We start from the raw sequence: 24164 nt of genomic DNA, 5'->3' as shown, positions 1-24164 counted from the left end.
TCGTTCCTCGTTAGACTACAACCTTTGTCCTCTTTAGTTTTGTACAATTTCTTCTGATGTTTTCATTTTTGCTGGTTTGTTGGGATTTTTTTAATGTAAGTTTTTTTGGTAAATTCAATTTTTAGAATGTGCTGCGGTCAGTCGCAGGCCGAACTTTGGACACGCCTGCTGTAGCATCATGACATCTTTAGTGAGTGAAGCGCCCTTTTGTGATATATCTCTATATACTGTATATATCGCCGCACAATAATTCAGATATGGTATAACACCAGTGAACAGTAGAGAGTACGGAGTGTTTTTTGGTCCAAATAATGGGAATCCATACGTGATGGAAAGGCATGATGATGATAAATCATGCATATAATGCATGGTGTGTAACCCTTCAAAACTCATGCAGAGATACAGCGTCAAGACTGTCACCCCGTGGTGTTTAATTTCACATCCTTTCTCCCTCGAGGCGCATCGGGGGGCTGTTTTCATCCGGCCCAAAAATGTGATCTGCCGTCTGTTACATGACATTAACACAGGCTGTCCTTAGCCCGCATGTGTCTTTGTATAATGTGAATGAATGAAGCAAAGAGAACGCTTGTCGGCCCATTAAAAGACGTCTATCTGTGTCTGCCCGAGACACGGGTTCGGAGGTGACATGTCCTGCTGGTTAACCTGCATTGTGCATTTATGGAGAGCATGGTGGGGATAGAAGAGAGCGGCGTAAATAAGTAAACATTATTCACAGACACCATACAAAGAAGTGATGCTAAGGTTTGATGACAAAGTAACCGGCGATGTTGGACGCTACCGACTTTACATGATGAAATATTCATGATCACAACAGAAGCAGGGAGCAGCGTGATTGGCAGGGAGCGTTCCTACTAATGCCAGTCCCTCATGTGGCTGGATTTTCAAAATCAGATGTAATGCAAATGCTGAGGGTTACATGAGCAAGATCTCCAAAACATGCCAAATCAATGAACAAAGGTTTTCTTTGTTTCTCAGATCCAAAGGAAGAAAAAGAGCTTAAAAAATTGCAACAGAATTTTTTTTTAAAAGAAAACAGTCAGATATCGGCTGTGTATTAAATACCTGAATTTAATTTTTCACTCGCCAGCTCGGGACTAGGGTTTGGTATCGTGGTTTTGAGTAATAAATTCCCCAATACCAAATAAAATTCACAAAAAATTGTCATTAATATCACAGAAAAACCAGCAGCAATACAGAACACACGGAATGTGCAAAAAAAATGTACAATCTGCACAATCGGAGCAGAAAGTTGATACACAATTGCGGCAATGTTAGACTTGTGTTACAACGGTGTTTGCTAGTTAATCCTACACGTAAACTGTATTAATTTAGCAAATCGAAGTGACTTTCCAGACATTACTTGCACAATATCATTTTCATCAAGCACTCGTTGCAGGTGGATGAGTCTGCATCTTTCAAGGTTAAGTACGACATTTTATCTAGATGCTTACAGTCGTCTGTGCAGGTGAAAAACTAACATGAGGTGTCGAACCGTCATGACAGTTGACTTCGTGTCATGACAGTTGACGCCGCAACCCACACAGAATGGCCCCAGTTGAGAATCCCCACTCTTGGACGCTATAACAAAAGCGGAAAGAAACAAATCCACACTGGTTAAAACAAATAGAGTATATGACGCCCTTGGCAGAATTACTGTGAATACACACACACACACACACACACACACGCTTTGCTTTTAAGCTAAGGCTGAGACAAGCAGCCTAAATTATTGAAAGTGGTTGCATGTGGAAATGTGCGATTACTCTGACGCGGCGCCACAAAGGGTATGATCTGTTTACGTATTTATGATAGCGCTATAGTGGTTTGCACATTTGCCGGCGTAAATGATGCACGAGTAAATGTGCAGGATTAATCAGCAATTTATCCCTCAAGGGGCGACGTTTCTTGCATGGTGATGTGTTTACTTGTGTCCTTTGTGAGCCTGCATGCATGTAAACACAAAGACACTCCAAAAGACTTCACCGTAGGATACGTTCGCATCTCACCATGGGTGAAATATTCAAATGTAATATGATTTTCACTCAGGAAGATAGCAGCGGAGTTGGACTAGAAATGAATGAGACAAACATGTAAACAAAGTCCTCAAGGAAAAGGAAATAAATGCAAATGAGCTGCTGATTAGGTGGTCCTTACCCAAGAACTGAGAGCAAAATAAACGCACAATTACCAGAAACAATGCCCGTTTCTCAGGGAGATGGTCCGTTTGATTTAGCGACATCATTGAACGTAGTGGCAAAAAAAGTGGGACTTTCTTTTCTAACTGGAAAACACAAAGAGGCGTCTTTCACAATGTAATTTTTCAGTACTTACTGCCATAGTGTAGCAGCAGCAGATGGAGTATATGTGCTTGGAAAAATGAGCAGAGACAAGCAGAACGATGCCATAACTAGTAAGACAAACACACACATACTGTACGTATTTATCAGAAATGCTGGGGCGTTTACTTGCCTGACGTACTTAGGTAATTTGTTCCAAAAGGTGTAAACAATTACACAGAAATGTATGAAACCGAGCAATTTTTCCCATAGGAAGGAAAGTAAATCTAATTCATCCGTTCCAGGCACCCACAAATATGAACAAAAATACATTTTATAGAGAATAATTATAGTTTTACATGCAGAAAACATTAATTTATTGCGGCCGCTTAAAATTTGCTTATCGCGGTCGGGTCTGAAACCAATTAACCACTATAAACGAGGGATGACTGAGTTAATTAATAAATAATGTTGTATCGTGATTGAATACGAGCTATTACTAGTCAAAACAAATGCATGTTTAAGCAAATGCTACATATTTATTTGGGCCAAATTAAGCATTTTCAAGCATAAATGTTCTAAAAATAAAAACAGCAGATACTTTTGCCGTCATTACACACGCACAGCTGAAACTATAAATGCCCGATATCACGACCTGTCCGCCCCGCCCCTCTGTCAGGTCTTGTAGGGAAGACATTTATAGTAACACACACAAGTATTATTTATGTCTGATTTTCTCTGATTATGTTTACTACAGTATATCGGGTAATACGAGTGTAAAGGTGACTAGAGGGGAGTTATTTCCTGTCTAGAGGGCTCTAATAATGTTAAAAACTCTATGTAGAAGGTGGTAAACTGGTTTTCTATGCTCTAACTATAAACATATTCCATTTATAAATAAGGAATCCTACTTTGCGGAAATTCAAAATTCACTTATCAGGTCTGGAAACAATTAACTGCGATAAATGAGGGACTATTGTATATATAACAACTTCATTTTTTAAACTTTAGTAATAATTTGGAGTGCATGAGAATTTGGAAGTGCTCAGACAGCATTAATCGCACTGATTGTAAACACATTGTAAACGACAGCACAGTATGTGTAACACAAGTGAGTTTCACTCTGACGGCTAGTAGCAACATCTTGAAGCGCATGCAGAGGTAAATAAAGCTGCCGGATGCCAAATGATTATTCAAATGCAGCTATCTTGTGGAGTTAATAAAAGGTCTACAGCTGTTAATGACACTGTTTTTTCGACTGGAGCTAATTAGAGACCTTGGCAACTGTTTGCTTGTTTAGACCACACACCCGGCAACGATAGAAATGAAATAGGTGTTAATTGGAGCATTGACACTACATTTTTGTTCATTTCCCTCTTCCTTCCACTAACAGCAATTCATTTTCAGCTAGGCACCAAAACAATCAGTATGCTTCACTTCCATTTATTTTGAGCAATTTCAGCCTCTAAAAGTGATTTTTATTCTCTGATCAATGTCCAAGGAGCCTGCTTTTGATGTTCTGACAGGGATTAGCCAAAGGTTCCAGATGAATATTTCCAGCATATTTTGGAAGAGGCGACAGTGCCAGCAGCCACCAACTGTCCTGGAAAAGGCAGCTTTCCTCCAGAGTGGGAATACACTTCTAAGCTATGCCACACATAGTGAATACACCCAGGGGTGTGTGTGTGTGTGTGTGTGTGTGTGTCACCAGTTACTCTTCCTGTTTGATGATAACTCAACACGCTTCCACTACACCTGACTTGTTCCGCCTCGGCATCGAAATCAATTTCCCCCACCTTCCCTCGCGGTAGATCCCGCTCCGAGCCTTAGATCCGAGGCTGCCAGACGGCTCAGCTGTCCATCACACGGCAGCCTTTGGTATCCTGGACAGTAATTGGATCTGCGCTGTGCGGAGACAGTGGGCTTCATTTACATTAGGCCGTGAATATATCATACCTATACGATAAGGAGAGATGTGCATTAACATAACCCGTGCTATAGGCAGATATTACAACCCACATTTCCATATATATTGATCTCCATATGGACATCTTTATCTGAAGGACAGAGAGCCAAACTCCACAAAGACAATCTTCTTGCATCCTCCATATGAATACAATAAATCAATTTTGTCCACGTTGTGCTCCAAATAAAATTTGCCAACAAACACCCCAATGACTTGGGAGAATGTGATTTGGTCAGATGATTCTGCTTTGGGGATGTTTCTCGACTAAGGGTTCACGAAGACTTCACCTTTTCACCACCATGACAGTGCAAATCTTGGATGAGAGCCTCCTAGCCTCATCCGGAACACTTTGTGTTGTGGATGTGTATTCCAATAGTGTGCACATTTGTGCGGTGCAACTCTTTGAAAAACAAACTCCAGGCTCGTGCTGGTGGATGGTGGCTCTGTATTCATTTAATACTTTTAATTTGTGCTGTTCCTGTCATAGTTTTACACAAAACATAATAAATTAGATAAATTACATTGTATGTTTTGCTGATTTGTTGGAAATCTTTCCCGGTGACTAGCTAGGCTCTGCTAATGCTATTTACATTCACTCTAGTCTTCAGTCATGGTCACATTGACACAAGCCCACAAATACTGTAGCTGTCCTAGCACTACCAGCTTGTAACCCAAATATTAGCTCACAGTTCACAGCAAAAAAATCAGACGAGACAAATCTCGCATCTGAAAAACACTCATTAGTTAGGACACCCGTATGCCAAGGTACCACTGTGTAAGTGACAATAAAAAATCAACGGCAGTGCTCCAGTACCTTCTCACTTCTCTCTGGCAGTCGACGTACTGCGTGACAACTCACAGCGACAGTAAATACAAACAACTTTGGTCTTCTTATGAGAGGCTCTGCCAGGGCTTTGAAGCTAAACTTACCACTAAAAATACCCTTTTCTATGTCTATGTTATATATTTGTTCCCGCTTGTGGCTCCACACCCACCGCTGCGTTTCTTCAAACTACGGTGTGGGCTGTGGGTCAACAGGATGGGCGGACGTTAGTTGCGCGTCAAAAACAATAATGCTGTTAAAGGAAACATCCGTTAACCTGTTATTAATGTGTTAACTTTGACAGCCTTAATATTTATTACTTTTTAAATTATTGACTTATACAATATAACCAATCAAAATGATGTAAAAGCACCTTTTCCCAAACTAATTGCTGTACTATAACCGTAATGACGTAATGAATGTGTTACCGCTGTTGGAAAGAGGTTTGCTGTCTAACAAATGTTCCCTCGGGAGTTCGAATCTGTGAGTATATTTCTACCTTTACCGCAGTGTGAATTTGAAAGCATTTGTGTGTGGACCAGAGTGCATGCGTGTGTGGCTCTGCAAGGCGGAAGATTTGTGCCAGAAGTCACGTAACAATTTTATTTGCACTTGAAGGATTTTTTCATAGTTGTAGAATTGTTTTTGGTAGTTGAAGGATATTTTTTGTACTTGAAAGATTTTAATTTGTACCTAAAAGACATTTTTTGGTAAATGGAGTAATATGTTTGTTTGTGTACAACATGCTGTATTTGTTTCTGAAGGAGGCTGTCTTTGTTTGATAGGTACGTTTCTTATTTGCAAAACAAAGTGCATGCGTTTGTAAATAATGTTTTGTATTTGCAGACCACATTGAGTTTGTTTGTGAATTGCAGGGCGTGAGTAAAACATGTTTTGTGTGTTTGACTTTAACTCCATAAGCTCAGGCCAACAAAGACGAGTATGGTACCCGTTTTTCTAGGTCTGCTGCTTACCTTTTTCGGTTTGTGAATGGTTTACTTTGAAATGTTGCACCTTTGTTAACTACCTGGAGTGTTGAAAACACTATGCTCAGGCTGAAATGTTGCACTCTTACAATCGTTATGACATTTTGAGTATGGGATTGTTTACTTTTCCAAGCTAACAGCATTTTCATTGCACCCATGTGACAAATACTGCTTCAGTATTTACTTATCTCTGCTTGGACACATTTTTGCCACTTCTGAAGAAATTTGTCATTATTTGACTGGCTTTGCGCGATTTATTTAGTTTTTGAGCTTCACTGTTTTGTCCACTCACGATGGCTATGGTTTGTCTGCATATTCATTTAATACCAAATTGAAGGGGAAAGTTTAACAATCATGATAAAGCAGTATCCGAAGAACAAAAATACATGCAACCAACGATAAAGCTTCATTTTGGGGATTGGAACACCAATATAAATGAAATCTTCAAGACTAAACACTCTCAACGCAAAAAATAATCATCAAACTTACTTATTTGTTCATATGATGCACACAGAGCAATGAACAACTTCATGCTCTGTCTCCTTTCTGCTCCGTTCCCCTTGCGGCGTGAGGCGTTCAGGCGCACTCGTAATTGTGAGTTTTAGGCGCTAATTGTTTTTCATTTTTATTCACATACCCTCTCTGACAATTGCTGTGCTCCTGAGGCAAACGTAGGGTGTCCATCAATAAATGTTAACCGTAGAATTGCATGGAATTGAAGCACATCAAATTGTTTGTACACTGTATCGAATTGTTCTGTTTTTAAAATATATCATTTTTGAATGGTATCATAGCCCGTGTATCTGGATGTGTATGGCATCGTCTATCACAAAGAGGTTTACAACCCGACTAGGCAGTTGGGTCTTTCCACCTGCAGTGGGTGTGCTGGTGGAAAGACCAGAATTTCCCTTATTTCCCCTCATTTTCTGGAAAAATTCCCTTATTTTCAAATGTAAATGTTGACAAATGAATCACTGCCAATACTCCCAAGTCGACAAAGGAACGGCTCAAGAAGCAGCACATTAAAATCCTGGAGTGGCCGAGCTATTCTCTGGACCGCATAGCAAATCAGTGGCGAGAGCTGAAACTTCCAGTTGTGAGGCAACATGCCTCAAAACCGCAATCAAACACACATAAATTCATAAGCTTTATTTCATGTTATTTTTGCCAGTACCTTAACATTCTGTCTCTCTCTGTTACAATAAACCTACCATAAATATCCTGGACTGCTTCCCTTTGTAAGGGGTGTGTGTTGTGCGCCAAATGGCAATGCAGCAACAGGAGGAGTTTTACGCCCCAATATGCCTCCAATGAACACTTTTTCATTTTAACTCATATTTCAAATCTGTTGTTTACGTTCCTATTGAGGCCTGTTCTAGCACCAGGCAGCCATTAGCATGCCTACTAAATACGTAATTTACACCACACAAAATACTGTCCCGGACATCAGAATGGTTTGTTTGATGAGTCGTTCACAACACTGACTCTTCCAGTGGAATACATGTATATCAGGGGAATTTTCCTGCATAAGACAATCATTTCACAGGTCTGCAAATGACGTCTAAACTTGGTAATGGTAATGGTGTTGTTTATTTCAAACACGCGTTAAGTTGATATTGAAGTGCATCATGTTTACACAATTCAACATGTCAATTTTTAGACGGGTCTGACCAATCACCGGAATTCAGCCCTAAAAAAAAAAAAAATCAGTAGAAAAAAGTGTGGCCTTACCCTGCGCTCCCATCTCTGGGGTTAGTTTCATCAAACCGATGTCTACCTCTACACGCTATCTCACCCTGAGGCTAAAGAAAACCAGCATTCGGAATGCTGTTACGAGCAGATGGCCAGAGCAGGCAATCTGCCACAAAAACCAGCACTGTTGCTCATATTTTTAGCTTACATTTAACTCGAAGGCTCATATATATATATATATATATATATATATATATAATCTCTGTTCTCTCGCTGCTTTCTGGAAGTCAACTCTAGTCACATACTGTTTTATAAGTCAGTGATCAAGATTGGAGTGAGTCATGCAATGAGCCGAGATAGAAAGAAGAAGAAAAAGTGAAGGGGAGTTAAAGACTGAAGGACACATTAATGGGTTCCTCTTGTGGCTTATTCAATGTGGCATGGACTCCCTTATGAGTCACAATTCTGAGAGAAAGAGGTGCAGGGACAAGAATTCCGTTTAGAAGTGCAGAAAATACATTTGAAAGTGCGATGAGGGTGAATTCAGGGCATGTTTGCTCACCAAACAGTGGTCACCAACCTTTTTGAGACCAAGATCCCTGGTCTTGGCCGTGAACCTATGCAAGATTTACCTATACCTCCTACACACCCTCCTAGTTCAGTGTATGTAGGCTTGATCAAGTGATATTACTCAAACAGAGAATAATAATCATCAACAGTAGGTATGAGAAGAACTGACCCATTTGCTTCTTGGTGCATCTGGTGTATAAGGCATAATGTAGTGAAGCTCCACATGCTTAACATGACTCACCACCAAGAGGGGAAGGCTCTTTTCTGTTACAGCCGATGACTTTTTGCCATCCCGTGGAAGTAAAACAGTGGTGGATGTTGCAGGAATCCTCGGTGTTGCAAAAATCCTTCTTCAAATGCGTAACGAGGTTGGTCGTATTAAACTTCCCCAGTTCTGTGCCTCCACGAGAAACTTGTGCATGGCGAGTTTTGTACTCAGCTGCAAAGTCTTTTTCTGACTTTAACAAAGAATCACTCCTTCTCCTTGCTAAACACACTAGCATAAGCTGTTGTGGTCACTGACTAGAAGGTCTGCTGCTTTATAGAAGTGCTGGTGTGGAGTCTGGAATGTACCACTCGAACTGCCAATATCGGAGATTTTATATAATCCGATACTGTTTTTGTGGCTGATATCAGACCGATATCTGATATCAATATCGGATCGGGACAACCCTAGTTGTTACTGATGTTGGGTATGTAAAATGTGTATGTAAAAATAAGTGTGTGTAATTATTTTAGCATTTTGTTTAACAAACAAAATGCAGAGTTATGTAAACATATTGGTTTTTGATGGGTTGAGTTAAGCTTGCTTCCGTGGTTTTTGTCTTTTGCTATGCTTCACAACTTAAAATACAAACATGAGCTATGTAAAATATTTCCTGATTGAGCCCTTTGATTGTCCATCAAGCTCCATGACAGTGCACCCTGAGGGATCTTTCAAGTAAATGATGCTGACACGTGACTTACCAGTCCATCAGGGGGCTTTTCCAGCAAGTGAGTTATACCATAAACTTGCCGCTCCCTCATTTCTTCTGTCCTCTCAACATCCAGCCGGGTTATCACACAAAAGGGAGGCCCACTGAGTCAGCAGCAGGCAAAGGCGGCTGATTTAAAGCACCGCCACCGCCAAACCGGAGGCTCAACTTTCATTATTAGCCGTTGTCGTTATTTGGCGGCCGCCGTCTGACAGATGGCATTGTGGGATATCAGATTTCACGGCAGGTCATCTTTCATATTCAATCCCCTTTCGCTGCCGTCAAGATTCATTTTGCTGTTTGAATATTGATTGTCTTCAGCGAGATCATCTGCAAGCGTCTTCACGGTCTTAGCCATGCACATCAGATTACCTCCAACCAAACACGCCAGTCAATTAATAAGTTGGCATTTATCAATTTTACATTTTCAAGTTTCCGCTAACACAATCATTGCTTGTAATTACCGCAAGACTTCATTACCAGGGTGCATTTAAAGAGGAGTCAATTAGCAAGCCAACATAAACAATGTCGTGTCGGAGAGTAGTTGTAGGGGTGTTGTTGACAGAAAATAAACTCCATCTCAGGACATTGAGCTATTACACACACAAAGAATGTGCAACAAGCTCATGAAATCACATTTTAGCAAAGTAATCATTACTAACCAAAGCTATCTGAATAAACCATGACATCATGAAAGTTCCTGCCTGATAATTCAGTGTGGACTGTATCTAACTATGCACTACGTATGTGCTACGTACATACTGTCAATCATTTCCAAAAATTGGAGGCCAAACCGGAAGTACATCATCAGAAACAGCAAGGACATTTCAATTAGATTCCGATATTAATATGTTGAAATAAAAACACAAATAAACCATGTATTATCAGTCTAAGAATTGTGTAATCACTTTTAGTCCCTTGTTTATCGCAGTCAAATGGTTCCAGATCCAGCTGTGATAAGTGAATTTCCGCAAAGTAGGATTCAATATTAATAAATGGAATATAATCGTAGTTAGAGCATAGAAAACCTGTTTAAGACCTTCTAAAAATGTTTTTTTTAACATTATTAGAGCCCTGTAGACATGGAATAACACCCCTATAGTCTTCTTTAGACTTGTATTACCTAATATAGTATACATGATAAGCAACAATAAGCTTTTGTGTCAGCAGCTTTAACATTTTTTAAAATGAAATATAACAATTCTCCAAAACACAAATGAATATGAAATAATATACAATAGCACTCCTCTGTAACGTAACAATATTAGGAATACATGTACCCTACGTTACACCCCTAGTAGCTGATGAATTGCTGTATCTGCACATCCTCTGAGAGCTGTTGAAATGAGTTCTAGCCTCCGCCTGAGCTAAAATGATGGCTTTTGAAAGGCGCCGTCTGTCCACAAGGACATCAGGGGTCAAGATCCGACTCTGATTACAGCCGCAGTCGGCTTTTATTCCCTGTCATTTTGCAGACAGGATAGAGATAGGGGATCAGCAGCCATCCTTCCTGTGACCTGACTGTTCCACCTGTTTGCACCGACACAACCGATGCAGGAAAATGACTGGCCGTAATAAGGCATTAATAATTCAATATGTGGCATAATGAGATGATCGTGCCCTGCCAGTGGTGTCTTGGATCTGTGCAACGCTGCAAAGGTTGGCCAATGTTAATTTCTATCTGATTTAAAAGAAGAAAAGGCTTCAAGGAGACTCTTTATCTTACATTGAAGAATACTGCATACGGAGGGGCGCAGCTTCATGACACATCCGGCGAAATGACTTTTGCAGGATGGAACAAGCTGGAGCCCACAAAGCAGAAAGGAGCTGATTTGTATTGGTGAACTGTTGCAATCTGGGAGGCGATAAAGCAGAGATAATTCCTTTCCAAAACTTGCTTGGGGGGGCTAAAATGCAAGCTGTCAGCGTGGTGGCACACACATGGCATGAATGCAATGGGCGCCATCAACTTAGCCTCCCCGCCCCTTTTGCATATAATCAATGGAGGCCCCTTCTGTGGTTATGCATCACTTGGCTTGCACGTCACATTCCCACGGGGAGTGATGTCAGGGGCTGTGGACTCTGCGTTGGATTGACAGGAATCAACTGGAGAGAGAGCCTGTAGCCTAGCTAACAGCGCATGAAACACCCAAGCCACTTTGGTTCACCGCTCCTCCCTTGGGACAAAATGAGCATCACAAGCGGCGCGCATGTTGGGTGTCTTCAGGGGACATGTCTCGCACACAGCAACATCGACACCTACAACATATATGGAACAGGGCGACCATATTTTGATTACCAAAAATCAGGACAAGCGGTAATGAGATACCCAAAGATGCCTTAGAATTTCAACAGTATGCCATCTCTGTATGGATACAGTATATTACAAAATACTACCTAGAACCAAACACACAAATTCTAAAGAGGTGTGGACTCGAGTCATGCGACTTGGACTGAGTCACAATTTTGACAACAATTCAAAATGCATTCATTCTATTTGTTGAATTTAGTAGATTGGTACATTCTTAAAATGGCATTTTATTTGGTAAACACTAAACGGTGCTTATGTCCTGTAAGGACCGGAAAATTTCAGACTCGAGACTTGTGATTAAAGACTTGAGGCTTATTGAGACTTGCAAAACACTGACTTTTTCCCACCTGTGGAAGAACATTCAAAAACGGAACGGAAATGATTCCAAAAACAGAACGACACAGGAACCGGAGGTCAATTGGACCGACAAAACTGACACCTTGCCCCACTATCTGAGAAGCAGAAAATGCGGAATGGGAAATGGGAAGTGTTTTGTGTATGTTAACATGCTTGCCTTTGGAAAGAATATTGTCTGGCAAATCCCACCTGTACTCATTTAACACAGCCAAAATGGCTTGAAAATGAAAACCTGAATGACAAAAATGTCCCCCGGCTAAAATGTCCCCAGGTTAATTGATGCGAGTGGCAGTTGACTTTTTATATTGTTTCATATTTCAACCACAACGCCATTCTCCTAATGGACTAGCCGAAGCTTAGTCAATAATCCACATGGCTGCTCCGTACAAGTTTTGTTCAATACTTAAGACTTGCTGAATAAAATACTACTCAGTCTGTAAGTTGTGTGTGATTAATGCGTGACCGCTTGTTGATTTAGTGGACGCCACTTCCACGGGACCAGCACTATATTCCGAAAGGTCAGTCAGTCAAGTTGTGAGAGTTTCTGCAGGCTCTATTAGGAATACATATCATCGGCAACCTTTCATTCTTGAAATGATCTGCCAATAAATATTCCATGTTTTCATTAGAGGAGTGTTTGCCCTAATCTGGTGTGTTGTCAGCGAGAGTGGATGGGAGCAACAGTGCTGCAGGGTTTGAAATGGGCTTATGCGCGTATGTTTTTTCCAAGCAGCGTATGTAAAGTTAATGGCCTCTTAAATAAACTGTCAATCCTGCCAGCACCGAGCTTGTTTTGTTACCCACCCGAGTGCACAAATCTTATTTTTTCTTCTTCGGGGGGGGGGGCTATAAAATCACACACCAGACAGAAAAGTCACTCTCGCACGTCATTTTTGAACGATCTCATTCGATCCTGTCAATTTCGATCAGAACTTCCGAGTTCCGTGGGGAAGCAGTATCACAACTGCAGCGCTGGGATGCTAGGTGGCTGATGTCAAGCGCCAGCTCTTACATCTAGAGGATGCGCTCTGTTATTGCGCTGTTTACTCCTCAGCCAAAAGGGGAATTTGCTAGCTATTGCATTTGTGCAGTTTTTCAGCGCACAACTTTGGGAGCACAATTAAAGCCAGTAGCCCTAACATACGTTGGTTGTGGAAGATTAACTCCTGCAATCTGCTCCGCATCTTGACGTTCTTTGTAATCTTCTAGCCCAACTGTCGTCGATGAAGGAACGAGACAATGAGAAGGAATCTGGGCGTGTGTATCTAAAAGCTGTTTTACTGTTAAAGATTCATGCTTGGCCTTTTCTTCCAGGCGTTGCGTAAGCGCAGGGAGTTAAATGGAGCATCGCAGATGTGCTGCCCAGCATGCGCCTGATAAAAAACTGCATCCATGACATGCAGAGCAACACTGGGACATCTTAGGAGAGCGAAGAGGTATCTGTCTCGCGCTTGCATAAGGCTGAGACAGGGAAGACGCGTGAAATCAGAAGTTCACCGGGGCGCCACTCGTGCAAATCCAAGCGACAGTTCTCTTTCTTGAAAGCTACAACTGGAGTGTCCTTGAGAATAACCTGCTCGTAATGAGTACGCCGTAATCTTCCGTAGGACCTACTTTTAATTGACAAAAGAACCATCAAAGGCAACTTCACAGATGGGACTAAGCCTAAATTATATTTTAATTAAGAGGGATGTAAGGATTGCTGGCTTCCCTCGGCGAGAAAGTGCTTCCCGGCGGACCGCCTTTCACTTTTCACTGCGAGGTTATTGCGGAAAAGCTCGGTTGGATGTTTAATGGAGGAGCCAAAAGGAGGCTACATTGTTTTTTAATAGTCTGCTTTACTTATTAAAAGAATTCTTGGGAAAATTCTGCTAACATGGCAACACAAAAAAATACACACATGTCAGCAAATGAAAAAAATGACCTCCATTTGTTGGCATCAGAGCTGACACCCAAAACCAGGATACTCACATTTTTCATTCAACGTTTGAGTCGTCAAAGCCTAGGTCACAACGGGCCGCACGGGCTCCTACGGCTGGTCTCCGTGCAAAAAATGCGAAAACCGCACAGAGGGCACGTGTGTGGTGCGCTGATTTTCGAGCCGTAGACTGGCCACAGACCGGTCGCAGAGGTTCTCAAACTCTACGGGTGCGTACGTTTTTTTCAGGTTGTAAAACAAACTTACTTACTTTGTTCATCTTTGTGTGTATCGCTCATGTGTGTCTTTTGTATGTTTTGCTGGTGTCAGGTTTGGGCAAAATGTCATTTTTGTTGTAGGTCGCAGTTGCGGACTCCGTATGGCACCACACGTGCACCCCACATACGTAATTAGTGCAGCCAACGCGCGTTCAGATATTCCTGATGTGCTCCATGTGTGCCGAGTCAGTCGGGTCGTGCGTGTGTTGCCCACGCGGCGAGAGTGCTTCAATCGCACGAAAAGCAGGTAGAGGAATTAAACCCGCAAATCACCTTAGATGTGCCATTTATTCTGACAACAGGTTAGCAATAAACACAGACTCATTATTGCAGCGGCACTGGGCGGCCTATAAACGTCTGCCGAGACAGGTAATAGTGATGAGCCTTACATCACTGTTTGCTCTCATGGGCCAGAAGGGATCCCGCCCAGCATCTGTGTGTGCATTCCGGGCGAAATGGCAGCTGCAATGGCCTGCAAGTTATTTGATTAGGGCTCCCCCGAGGAGACACCGCGCCGCTAGACTGCCAGCCAAAAAAAAGAAAGACAGAAATGGCCCGGAGAAAGTGCCATGCCTAATTTGGGACAACAGGAGATTAATACACAGAAGACATTCCATGCGGTTGTAAATGCAAAGTGCTGCGTCAGTTTGCAAAAAAAACTCATCTCGGCGGGCCGCTAACCTTGAGAGCTGGCAACAAAGGCGAGGTTTATGATTCAAGACACTGGTTGCACACTGTGACGCATTGCTCATTACCTCTGCCAAGGAACCTTTTCCATTTTGTTTGTTTGCGTTCGTTTTAGAGGGTTTATGCAAAAAAACCCGATTTGAATTGACTAAATATTGATGCATTGTCTTCACCTTTATTTGTTTCTTTGAGACACTTTTAGCGTGAGTGACAGGACGAAAAGCTGTGGGGGAGAAGTCATTTGCCGCCACCTGTTGGTTTGCAGTATGAATCTGAAGACTCTGAACAAACACTACTCACAAAAAGTAAAAGATATTCAGCTTTCGGGTGGAATTTCAGGATGAACCTAAACTGCACTGCAACCTTGACAGGTGAAATTCATTTCAACAGAAGCTGAACGGCAAAGGTGACATGTTCACAGTTTGCCGTTCTTTTTGGTTGAGCTGGTGTTGAACTTGGAGTTGTTGGCCATTTTTTGCATTACACAGAAGGTTGGGTCAATCCTGACTACGTACTGTAGACGAAGTACCGTTCGATCGTCGCGCCCTCACTGTATCGTGATTTGTCAGAAAATAATTAATTAATAAACGATCACTGTTTCGTGGTCAAAACATACTGAAATACAAGCGATACGTAGTATTCTGGTCACAAGGGGGCAGTAATGACACAAAACATTGAGACATTACCTTACATTACATTACCTTAACACTGCATGAGGTCATGAAGTCAGCCATGGCATGTGCGACATGATAGAGTGAAAAAAAGTTCTCCTCCCATTGCGTGTGGAAGTGGTAAGTTTTTGGCTTCTTCAATTTAGAAGAAATAAATTTGAGGATAACTGGTTAGCTTGCTAGTTTGCTAGCTTGTTAGCTCACTAGCTTGCTAGCTAGCGGCCGTCTTGAGTCCCTGCAGCATACGAGTTGTAATGTGGTGTAAAGAGTGAATAATAGGAGTGTAAAGGTGACTATAGGGGTGTTATTTTATGCCTCCTGGGCTCTAATACTGTTAAAAACATATTTAGAAAGTCCTAAACAGGTTTTCTGTGCTGTAAATGTGCCAAACATGCACGGGGGACAAAATCCTCCGATCCCGCCATGACACTGCGTCATGTCGTCGTATTTGTGGCCACTCAGCATGCAAGCAAAGCGGCGAGGGAGCCATGAGGAGGCTGAGCTCTGCAGCCAATAGCAAAGTCAGGCGAGATTACTAATTTTGCCAGACTGTCATTAATCCCATCAGTAAACAAAGCAGAGGTCGCCGTGTTTTTGGAAAAGTCCAATTAGACAGCAATAAGCGCTCACCAGAAACTCTCGGCGAGAGCGAGGAGGGCTCTCTCGCTTTCTCTGTCTTTCTCCCGGGGTGGATTGTCTGACCTCGGCACTGCGGACGTGCGACCCCCCGCTTTCTGATCCGGCGTGAAGGGAGTGGGAGGCTGAAGAAGAAAAGAGAAAGGAGGCTAATTAGCCGTGCCATTCATGGGCTCGTGCTTGGGTGGGCTGGATGCTCTCATGATGCTGAGTGCACTTTGAAGTGTGCTTGATGTCTTTATAGGGAAGACACAGGTGACCAGTTGTTGATCCCATAAACTGCTGCATCTATTGTAGTCATCATGCTGTGCTGGCAAACGAGCAGAACCAAAACCTCGTCTTAATGGGATTTCAAGTACTTGTAGTATGCTTGTTAAGTCATATCTGTCAAGCCTCCCGTCTTTTTTCCCATTGTAGTTTCCTTCCGTAATTTCCCGTGTTTTAACTTAAAAAAATATCTTCTCTAGTGCTGAAGGTGACCATAGTGGTAGCAATGTACAAGGACAATGGTGCTGTGCATCGGGTCCTTCTATCCCTTATTTTCCAGAAAATGTCCCTTGCATGCATTGCATCGGTGATGCTGTATGTCACGCAAAGAGGGTGCTCGCCTTCCAACGTACTGCCCACCTGTCACATGACTACAAACTTTACACCTGAGCTGACATGGCTCTGAGACATGATCGATTGCTTCAGTCTTAATTTACTGAAAGTGGATCTGTGAGTTTTGAAACAGCTTTTTTATTTTTATTTTATTTATTTATTTATTTCTTTAATTATTTTTTTTACAGTGAATTTTTATAAACTTATAAAACGCTACGTGTTAATGAGCTGAATTTTTAAACACATGCATTTTGCTCTATGACATTTGAAATCAGAGCAGTTTGATTCAAATTCAAGCGTAAAACAGTTACGTAAATCCAGCGTCTAAATAAAAGCTTTGCTAATAAAGACACAAACGAACCTTCATACCCACCCGCTTTCTGTTTTAAGTACATCAAGTGCGCTCGACGTAACACTGGCACCAGTTAGTTTGTTGTCAGCTCGTGACAGCAATTTCACAAAGTTTAGCTACTAATATTAGCTATCATTGAATGCATCATAACAACATCGTGACTGTAAATTGTCGATCACCTCTCTGAGACTGCTTTTGTGTACGTGGAATCTCGCTGAAATTGACATAATCTGAAGAAAAAAAGGTATGCGTGGAGTTGATGGCACTGGTTGATGGCAAAAGTTGATGAAAAGACTTTAAACTCCTCTCTTACAGAGTGTGAATGAAAGCCATAGCGGGGTTAGCTTAGTTTAGCAGAACATGCTAGTTTAGCAGAGCTGGAGGTGTTAGTTCATCTTTTACGTCCAGCATTTGCTATCAAACATTGGAGATATACAACAAATGAAAATGTTTATACAAAAGAAGTCAAGGCAACATGGACGCATTTTCCAATTCATCATGAAATAATAGTTTCACAAACACACATTTCTATCGTGGAGTTCAGCACGTGGAGCAGTGCCGTCAAACAGTTGACTTTTTTTGTATGTAACTAGCCGCTGTGCTGAACCGATAACTGGTAATAGATATTGGCATCTTCCTGCTCATTTAGTTTTCAGTAATCTGAATAATAACGATGAAAGCTGCACTTATTGAGTCGGCTGTTCACCACTTAATCTTTGCCGCGGAAAAGCGACAGTGAATCAGGAGGGGAGCTTTATGTCAGCTGACCGATGTCATACGACATCTACAAAGTGACGTTAATGCCGTGGGTAACACATGCAGGAACCTACCTTTGCGATCAAATGTGCAACCCTGTGCTAGAGCCTATAAATTAACTGTAGAAGTTTTCCTCGACATCAAAAGGCCCAAAATAAAGAAAATATCAATCGCAGCGACTCCGCTGACCCCCGCGTCAAAATGTGGACAAAGCCAAAGCGTTGACAGAAGTCGCTTTATCTCAATACAAAGCTGTCCACTCTGTCAAAAGAGCGAGAGGAGTTTTTCAAGCAAGGGTGGCCGCACTGTCATGTATGATGGAGTCTACTGTACATCAGCACGATTCCACTCAAACGCTCTGGCAGCTCCCAGCGATGTGCTCCCATGCCCTTGTCAAAAGCATCACACCTCTCCGCTAACGGCTTAATGCCCACCCGTTAGAAATCTGTATTCCTCATCAAACCTCGCGAGTCTCAAGTCTCCGACGCAAGCGGCATAAAAGGCAAAGTTTGGGTCTTTTCCACCGTGAGAGAGGCGAGGCTGAGGAATATCGCCTGAGGATGTTTCATATCCCCACAGCCTCTTGCCTGGCTTCTTGCACACTCTCTGCTCCTCTTTCTTTTTTCCTAATCACTCATCTTTCCTCTTTTATCTCACTATATCTCTTCCTTTCTACTACTCCTCTTACCTCCAGCTTTGAATCCCTTTCCCATTTTTTTACCTCTGTTGGCATTATTTATTTACACTTTACGCCATATTTCTGTCAGTTTTTTTCTCTCCTATAAATATTTATTCATTCATATTTAATATTTATTTTGCTTGACCGTTTATTATTTGAATTATTTTCATGTTCCTGTTATTTATTGGCCTATTATTAGGGCTGTTAAAAATGAACGGCAGTCACTCCTTTATTTCATGAATTACGTAATTTTTTTTGCGTAATTAACGTAATTACCTCTGACGGCAGATGGACGCACAATAGCGTCCCCACGGAGTCTGGCACTCTTTTACAGTATATCTTCATTCTGACCTGACGACATCAACAGCAGTGCAATTCCAACACCACATATACACACACGTACGTCTCCAACTCGCAAACACGTCTCTCGTCTGCTCGTCATCGGAAACCACACTTCCTCACTGTCACTAGACGACGGCGAGGTGCGTTCAGGACACTCTCAACATCACAACGATGTCTTTATTATGCCGCACATGTGTGGCATAAATAAACAAAGACACAGTAAAACAGTATGTGGTTCTTCTTATCACTCACTAACTGCATTATGTATGCTCGGAAATGCTAGAAAATACATCTACACTCCAAACATGAATTCACTTTAAACTGCGTGGTGTCTTTGAAGGCAACCCCTCATTCTGCTACTGTTAAAGAAACTCGTGTTTTGTATTTTGAGTGGTATCTTTTAGCTTAATTTAATTTTCAATTCATTTGGAGATGTTGATATACTGTAGATATACAAAGTGCGGCCGGGGGGCCATTTGTGGCCCGCGGCTGTGATTTTATCGGCCCACAGCACAGTCTAAAAATGTAATAAAACAAAAAACAAAAAAACAAAAAAAACACCAGCAGCAAAAATGGGAAAGTCAAAGTATTGATTTAAGATGAGAGTTGTAATCTAGCAAGGAAAAAAAGCCATAATTTCACAAGAATAGAGTCATAGCATGAGGATGTCAAGAAATGTCAGGTGTGTTTTTTTAGTCAAAAACAATGAATAAAGTTGTAATTGTTGGAAACTTAAGTTGGGGGAAAATGTATAACATGGGAATAAAGTCAAAATATTAGGGGAAACAAATATACAGGAAGAAAGTTGAGATATTTGGAAAAAAACCCAAATCAACAGCAGAAATGGAAAACAGCAGAAATTTGACCAGAGTAAAGTCAAAATATTAAGAGAAAAAAATTATTTTCTCATGAGAAAAAAGTTGCAATTTTATGACAATAAACTTAGTAACAATGTTGAAATAAAGAAAAAATACATTCTTTTTTTAAAAAGATATAACGTTATAGAGTTATAATTACAAGAGGGAAGCTGAAATGAAATATTTGGGAAATTTAAAAAAAACAGAAATGGAAAAAAACAGATGTAATTTTACAGGAATAAAGTCAAAATATTAAGAAAAAAAGTCATAATCGAATGAAGAACAAAAGTTTTACAAGATTAAACTCATTTTTAGTAGCATATCACCTATATTGAAAAAGCTATACACTATAGCTTCTTCGCATATCTTTATGTGTTCGTTTACAAAATAGCAAAGTGGCCCTTGCATCCTTTCATTTTTCAGAATGTGGCCCTCGATGGAAAAAGTTTGGACACCCCTGCAGTATACATCCAAATATATCTAATTGTGTGCTGTCATTTATCGTTCTCTTCTTAAAATACAGTAAAAATGGTCATATTTCACACACAGTTGTAAGTGGTGGTTAATCGTGATTAATTCATTTGAAAACTCTGATTCATTTGATTATATTTTTTAATCACTTGACAGCTTATTATAGCAATTTATTGTTGATTTGTTTTCTCTCTCTGTGAGAAAATGGTAACATTTAATCACAGGAAGTGAAAAAGGTATCGGTGACATAAAGAAAGTGTAGGATTAAATGGGCTCTGCCTTTTTCGTACCCCTTTTTGGACATGCTGAATTGTGCAAATGTAAACATAAAGTTCCTTAACGTAAATTGTGAAGCTTGTTGGAAACAAAAAACCTTTACCAGTACCATTACGCTGCATCCCAGGCATGCCATTCTTTGATTAATAAACAATAGCAAAATGTATCTCTTAGCATTTCCATGTATTTCATCATCACACTCAGAATGGGGTAGCTTGTCAGGTAGCCAACCGGCGGAAGATAAAATAAATGTAATATCCTCCGAATAGGCTACATAACGGCAACACAAGACTAATCTTTCACCATCAAATAATGCTGTGGAACAATAATGACGCCCGAGTATTATGTAGGGAATGAGAACACGTGTGTAAATATACATAATAATGCAATTTATTATTGATTCCACGCATCAGGGCATTACTAATAGCCCGCGGGGTGTCTTCTGCTGTTGTAGGGAACAAGGGATGGCATTTCTATTTACAACAGCACACAAAGCTGATATGCATTAATATGTTCTGTCCATTCCCGGCTGAAAGAAGACACATTTAGAGGATGCTTGCAACCAAGCAGCAGCAGCAGCACAATGGGCAGATGTTGCTCTCATCCACCATGATCCAATCTGCGTGTTAATACCAATGCAGCGTCATGAAAGGTGAATTTACCGCCACAAAAGACGCGTAGTTCAGCAGCTGCTATCTTTATGGATGCCTTAGTCTGTGCTACAGGCGTGCAAGGCCCGCCTCAGCGAGCATACATTAGTGAATTATTGATTCTTATTGTCCTGCCACTGTTTTAACATTAATGTTAAAGCCAACACTGTATAGCGTTGATGAGTAATTTATGGATCTGTACTGGTATTAGCTGGTAATACAAATCCACCAATTTTTCAAGTAAAAACAACAACAAGAAAAACCACCCACGACACATTCTCCAAACGTCATCGACCTTTACCCAGTCTATGTATATTTTGAAATTGTTAGTCGTAGGTGAAATGGAAATTCCATGGTTGCAATTGTTACATTACTGAAGTAGAGTGATGGTAGAAGTAATCTTGGATAACGTTTGGTCTTTTCTTGAATGACGATTTAATCCTGGATATTCGGGGGGGGGGGGGGGGGGGGGGGGGGGAACGACAAAAAAACCTGACAGGAATATCCTGGTTTTATTGAGTGGCCCTGATATGAACTATAATTTGTATTGTATTTGTACTTTATTTATTTGTCCCACAGCGGGGAAATTCACTTGTTACAGCAGCAAGCAAGATAGGCAAGTAAAGAATAGTGTAAAGAATACATATTGCATCCTGTAAAATGATTTGCAGAGGAAGTCATGATTGATGTGCTGTTTGCAAAATACGCACACAATTTCTGCTACACAGATAATATCGACCAAGTACAGGAACTTTGGAATTCCAATAACAATGGTTTCCTTTCACGTCCGCTGCCGTTAACGCCTTTTGTTTTGGTTTTACACACACCAGCTGCAAAGCGAGAAGCTAAACTATAGTTCAGGGGCCAAATTTCTCCACTTGAATAAAACCTTCTTTGAATCTCCGCCTGGGCATCTCTGTGTGGAGTTTGCATGTTCTCCCCGTGCGCGCATTTTCTCCGCGTACTCCGGTTTCCTCCCACATTGCAAAAACATGCATGTTAGGACTCTAAATTGTCCGTAGGTGTGAATGTGAGTGTGGTTGGCTGGTGACCAATCCTGGGTTTACCCCGCCTCTCGGCCGAAGTCAGCTGGGATAGGCTCCAGCATACCAACGCGACCCTAATGAAGATAAGTGGCACAGAAAATGGATGGATGCACACTGATTCAGAATCAGAAATATGGCATCATGTCCATGATACGCATTTCGGTTTTCTACTGATGTATTTTTCTAATCAATACACTTCACATACAAAATTGGAGTGAAATTTTGTTGACAGAGACTTGATACTCCATTTTATTTGTTGTTTTTATTGTTGTGTTTGCTTTTTATTGACTTTTTTTTTCTTAACAGAGACAGGGTCTATTTTTTGCATTGTTTTTGTTAGATTTTTCTTGAACTGCAATTTTTGGCAAAAGAGACCGAGAGTCCATTTTATTTTCATTGTTTTTTTTTATTTGTTTAATTTATTATGCTGTTTGTTTAATTTATTTTATTTAAAAGCTCTTGACATTCCACTTACAATGTTAAATACTCTTGAGAAATTAAAGTTAATTGCTTTTGATACGATGTACTCCCATTATTATGCCATATATTATCATGACATTAATGAAAAAATGGTCTCAAAATAATTTTGACAATAATGTCGTTTATCTGCAATAATTTGCAGGACAAATTTTGTTATTGTGACGGGCCAAAGTGCAGCTCAAATTTTGATTCCCTTGTCAGGTTTATAGTCATCGGGTTTGGAGAATGTGTCATCTATGTCGTGGAGTCCCGATGGCAAAGTGTAAACATGTTCTTAACCTATAAACTATGATTTGTTATTAGTCAACAAGACAGTCTGTAACATGTCTTCTTAATCTTATCATCTGTGAGCGGTTGGGTCGCTGATGTTGTTGCGTCACCCCTCTTTGTTCTAATTGACTGAGCTTAAAATGCTCAAGTGTTCATGAAAAAGGCTGAGACCCAAGAGCCTCTGGAGAAATCAAACACACACCTGAGCTCTTTGCTTGCAGCTGTTGGCAGGGGAAAAAACTCTTGAAAAGTAAAATCATCTGCGCAATATCATGTTTGTCAGTTTATCGCTCTGGAACTGTGAAGGTATGGCGGTTTGGAACTGTGACGGTACAGTGGCCTCCAGACGTATTGGAACAGTATTGGAACAGTGAGGTCATCCAACATCAAGCTGGAATTTGCCAAAAAGTACAAAGATGAGCCTAAAATATTTTTTTTTTATGAGCTGATGATGTTTTTGATCATTTTCATTAGTCCATAAAGCTTTTGTCAAAAAAATTTTTAGGGTCATCTTTGTACTTTTTGGCTACTTCCAGTCTGACCTTCCTATCCTTCTGGCTAAGGAGTGGTTTGCATCTGCTAGTGTAGTCACTGTGCGTTTGTCATGAAGCCTTCTATGAACAGTAGATAGTGATACCTTCACTCCTGCCCTCTGCAGGTTGTTTCTGATGTCACCAACAATTGTTTTAGGGCAGGGGTGTCCAAACTTTTCCCACCAAAGGCCACTGGTGTACAACTCTCGTGTACTGTTTGCTACAGAGATTAACAACAGATAAACAAAACCTCCAGTTTCATTGCCCTTACAACTCATTTCTACATCTAAGTGCAATGAGTTTGCAACATTCTTTCATGACAAACTTCAAGGTATAAAAAAATGCAATCATTTCCACAACACAAATAACTACTCTGCAGCCAGCTAGACACATCGAGCTGACACATTTCACACCTGTCATTGACAAAACGGTCGAAGAGATCATCCGCAATCTGGGTCCATCAACGTACTGCCTTGACGAGTTACGCACTAGATTTCTAAAGTCTGTGCTGAGCAGTTTGCTACCACAACTCACGCATCTGGTTAACATCTCACTTCAGGCCCTAAAAACTGCACTCATTAAGCCTCTTCTGAAGAAGAGCAGTCTTGATGCCACAGAACTGAACAACTATCGACCCATATCAAACCTGCCATTCTTGGGAAAAGTCTTAGAAAAGGTTGTATACC

General features: G+C 40.9%; 1 protein-coding gene across 2 annotated transcripts in view; it reads right to left on the bottom strand.

Moving 5' to 3' along the window:
* Positions 1-24164, bottom strand: part of cald1a (caldesmon 1a) — a 163437-nt gene that overhangs the window by 114178 nt on the left and 25095 nt on the right. For both annotated transcript variants that reach the window (XM_054800083.1, XM_054800086.1), the window contains exon 3: positions 16161-16291. In XM_054800083.1, the coding sequence (XP_054656058.1) occupies positions 16161-16291 (131 nt within the window). The remainder of the gene's footprint in view (positions 1-16160; positions 16292-24164) is intronic.

The sequence above is a fragment of the Dunckerocampus dactyliophorus genome, chromosome 15 (genome assembly GCF_027744805.1).
Source record: "Dunckerocampus dactyliophorus isolate RoL2022-P2 chromosome 15, RoL_Ddac_1.1, whole genome shotgun sequence".
Classification (NCBI taxonomy): Eukaryota; Metazoa; Chordata; class Actinopteri; order Syngnathiformes; family Syngnathidae; genus Dunckerocampus; species Dunckerocampus dactyliophorus.
The sequence above is the reverse complement of the archived record's forward strand: the minus strand, read 5'-3'. Positions and strand labels throughout refer to the sequence as shown.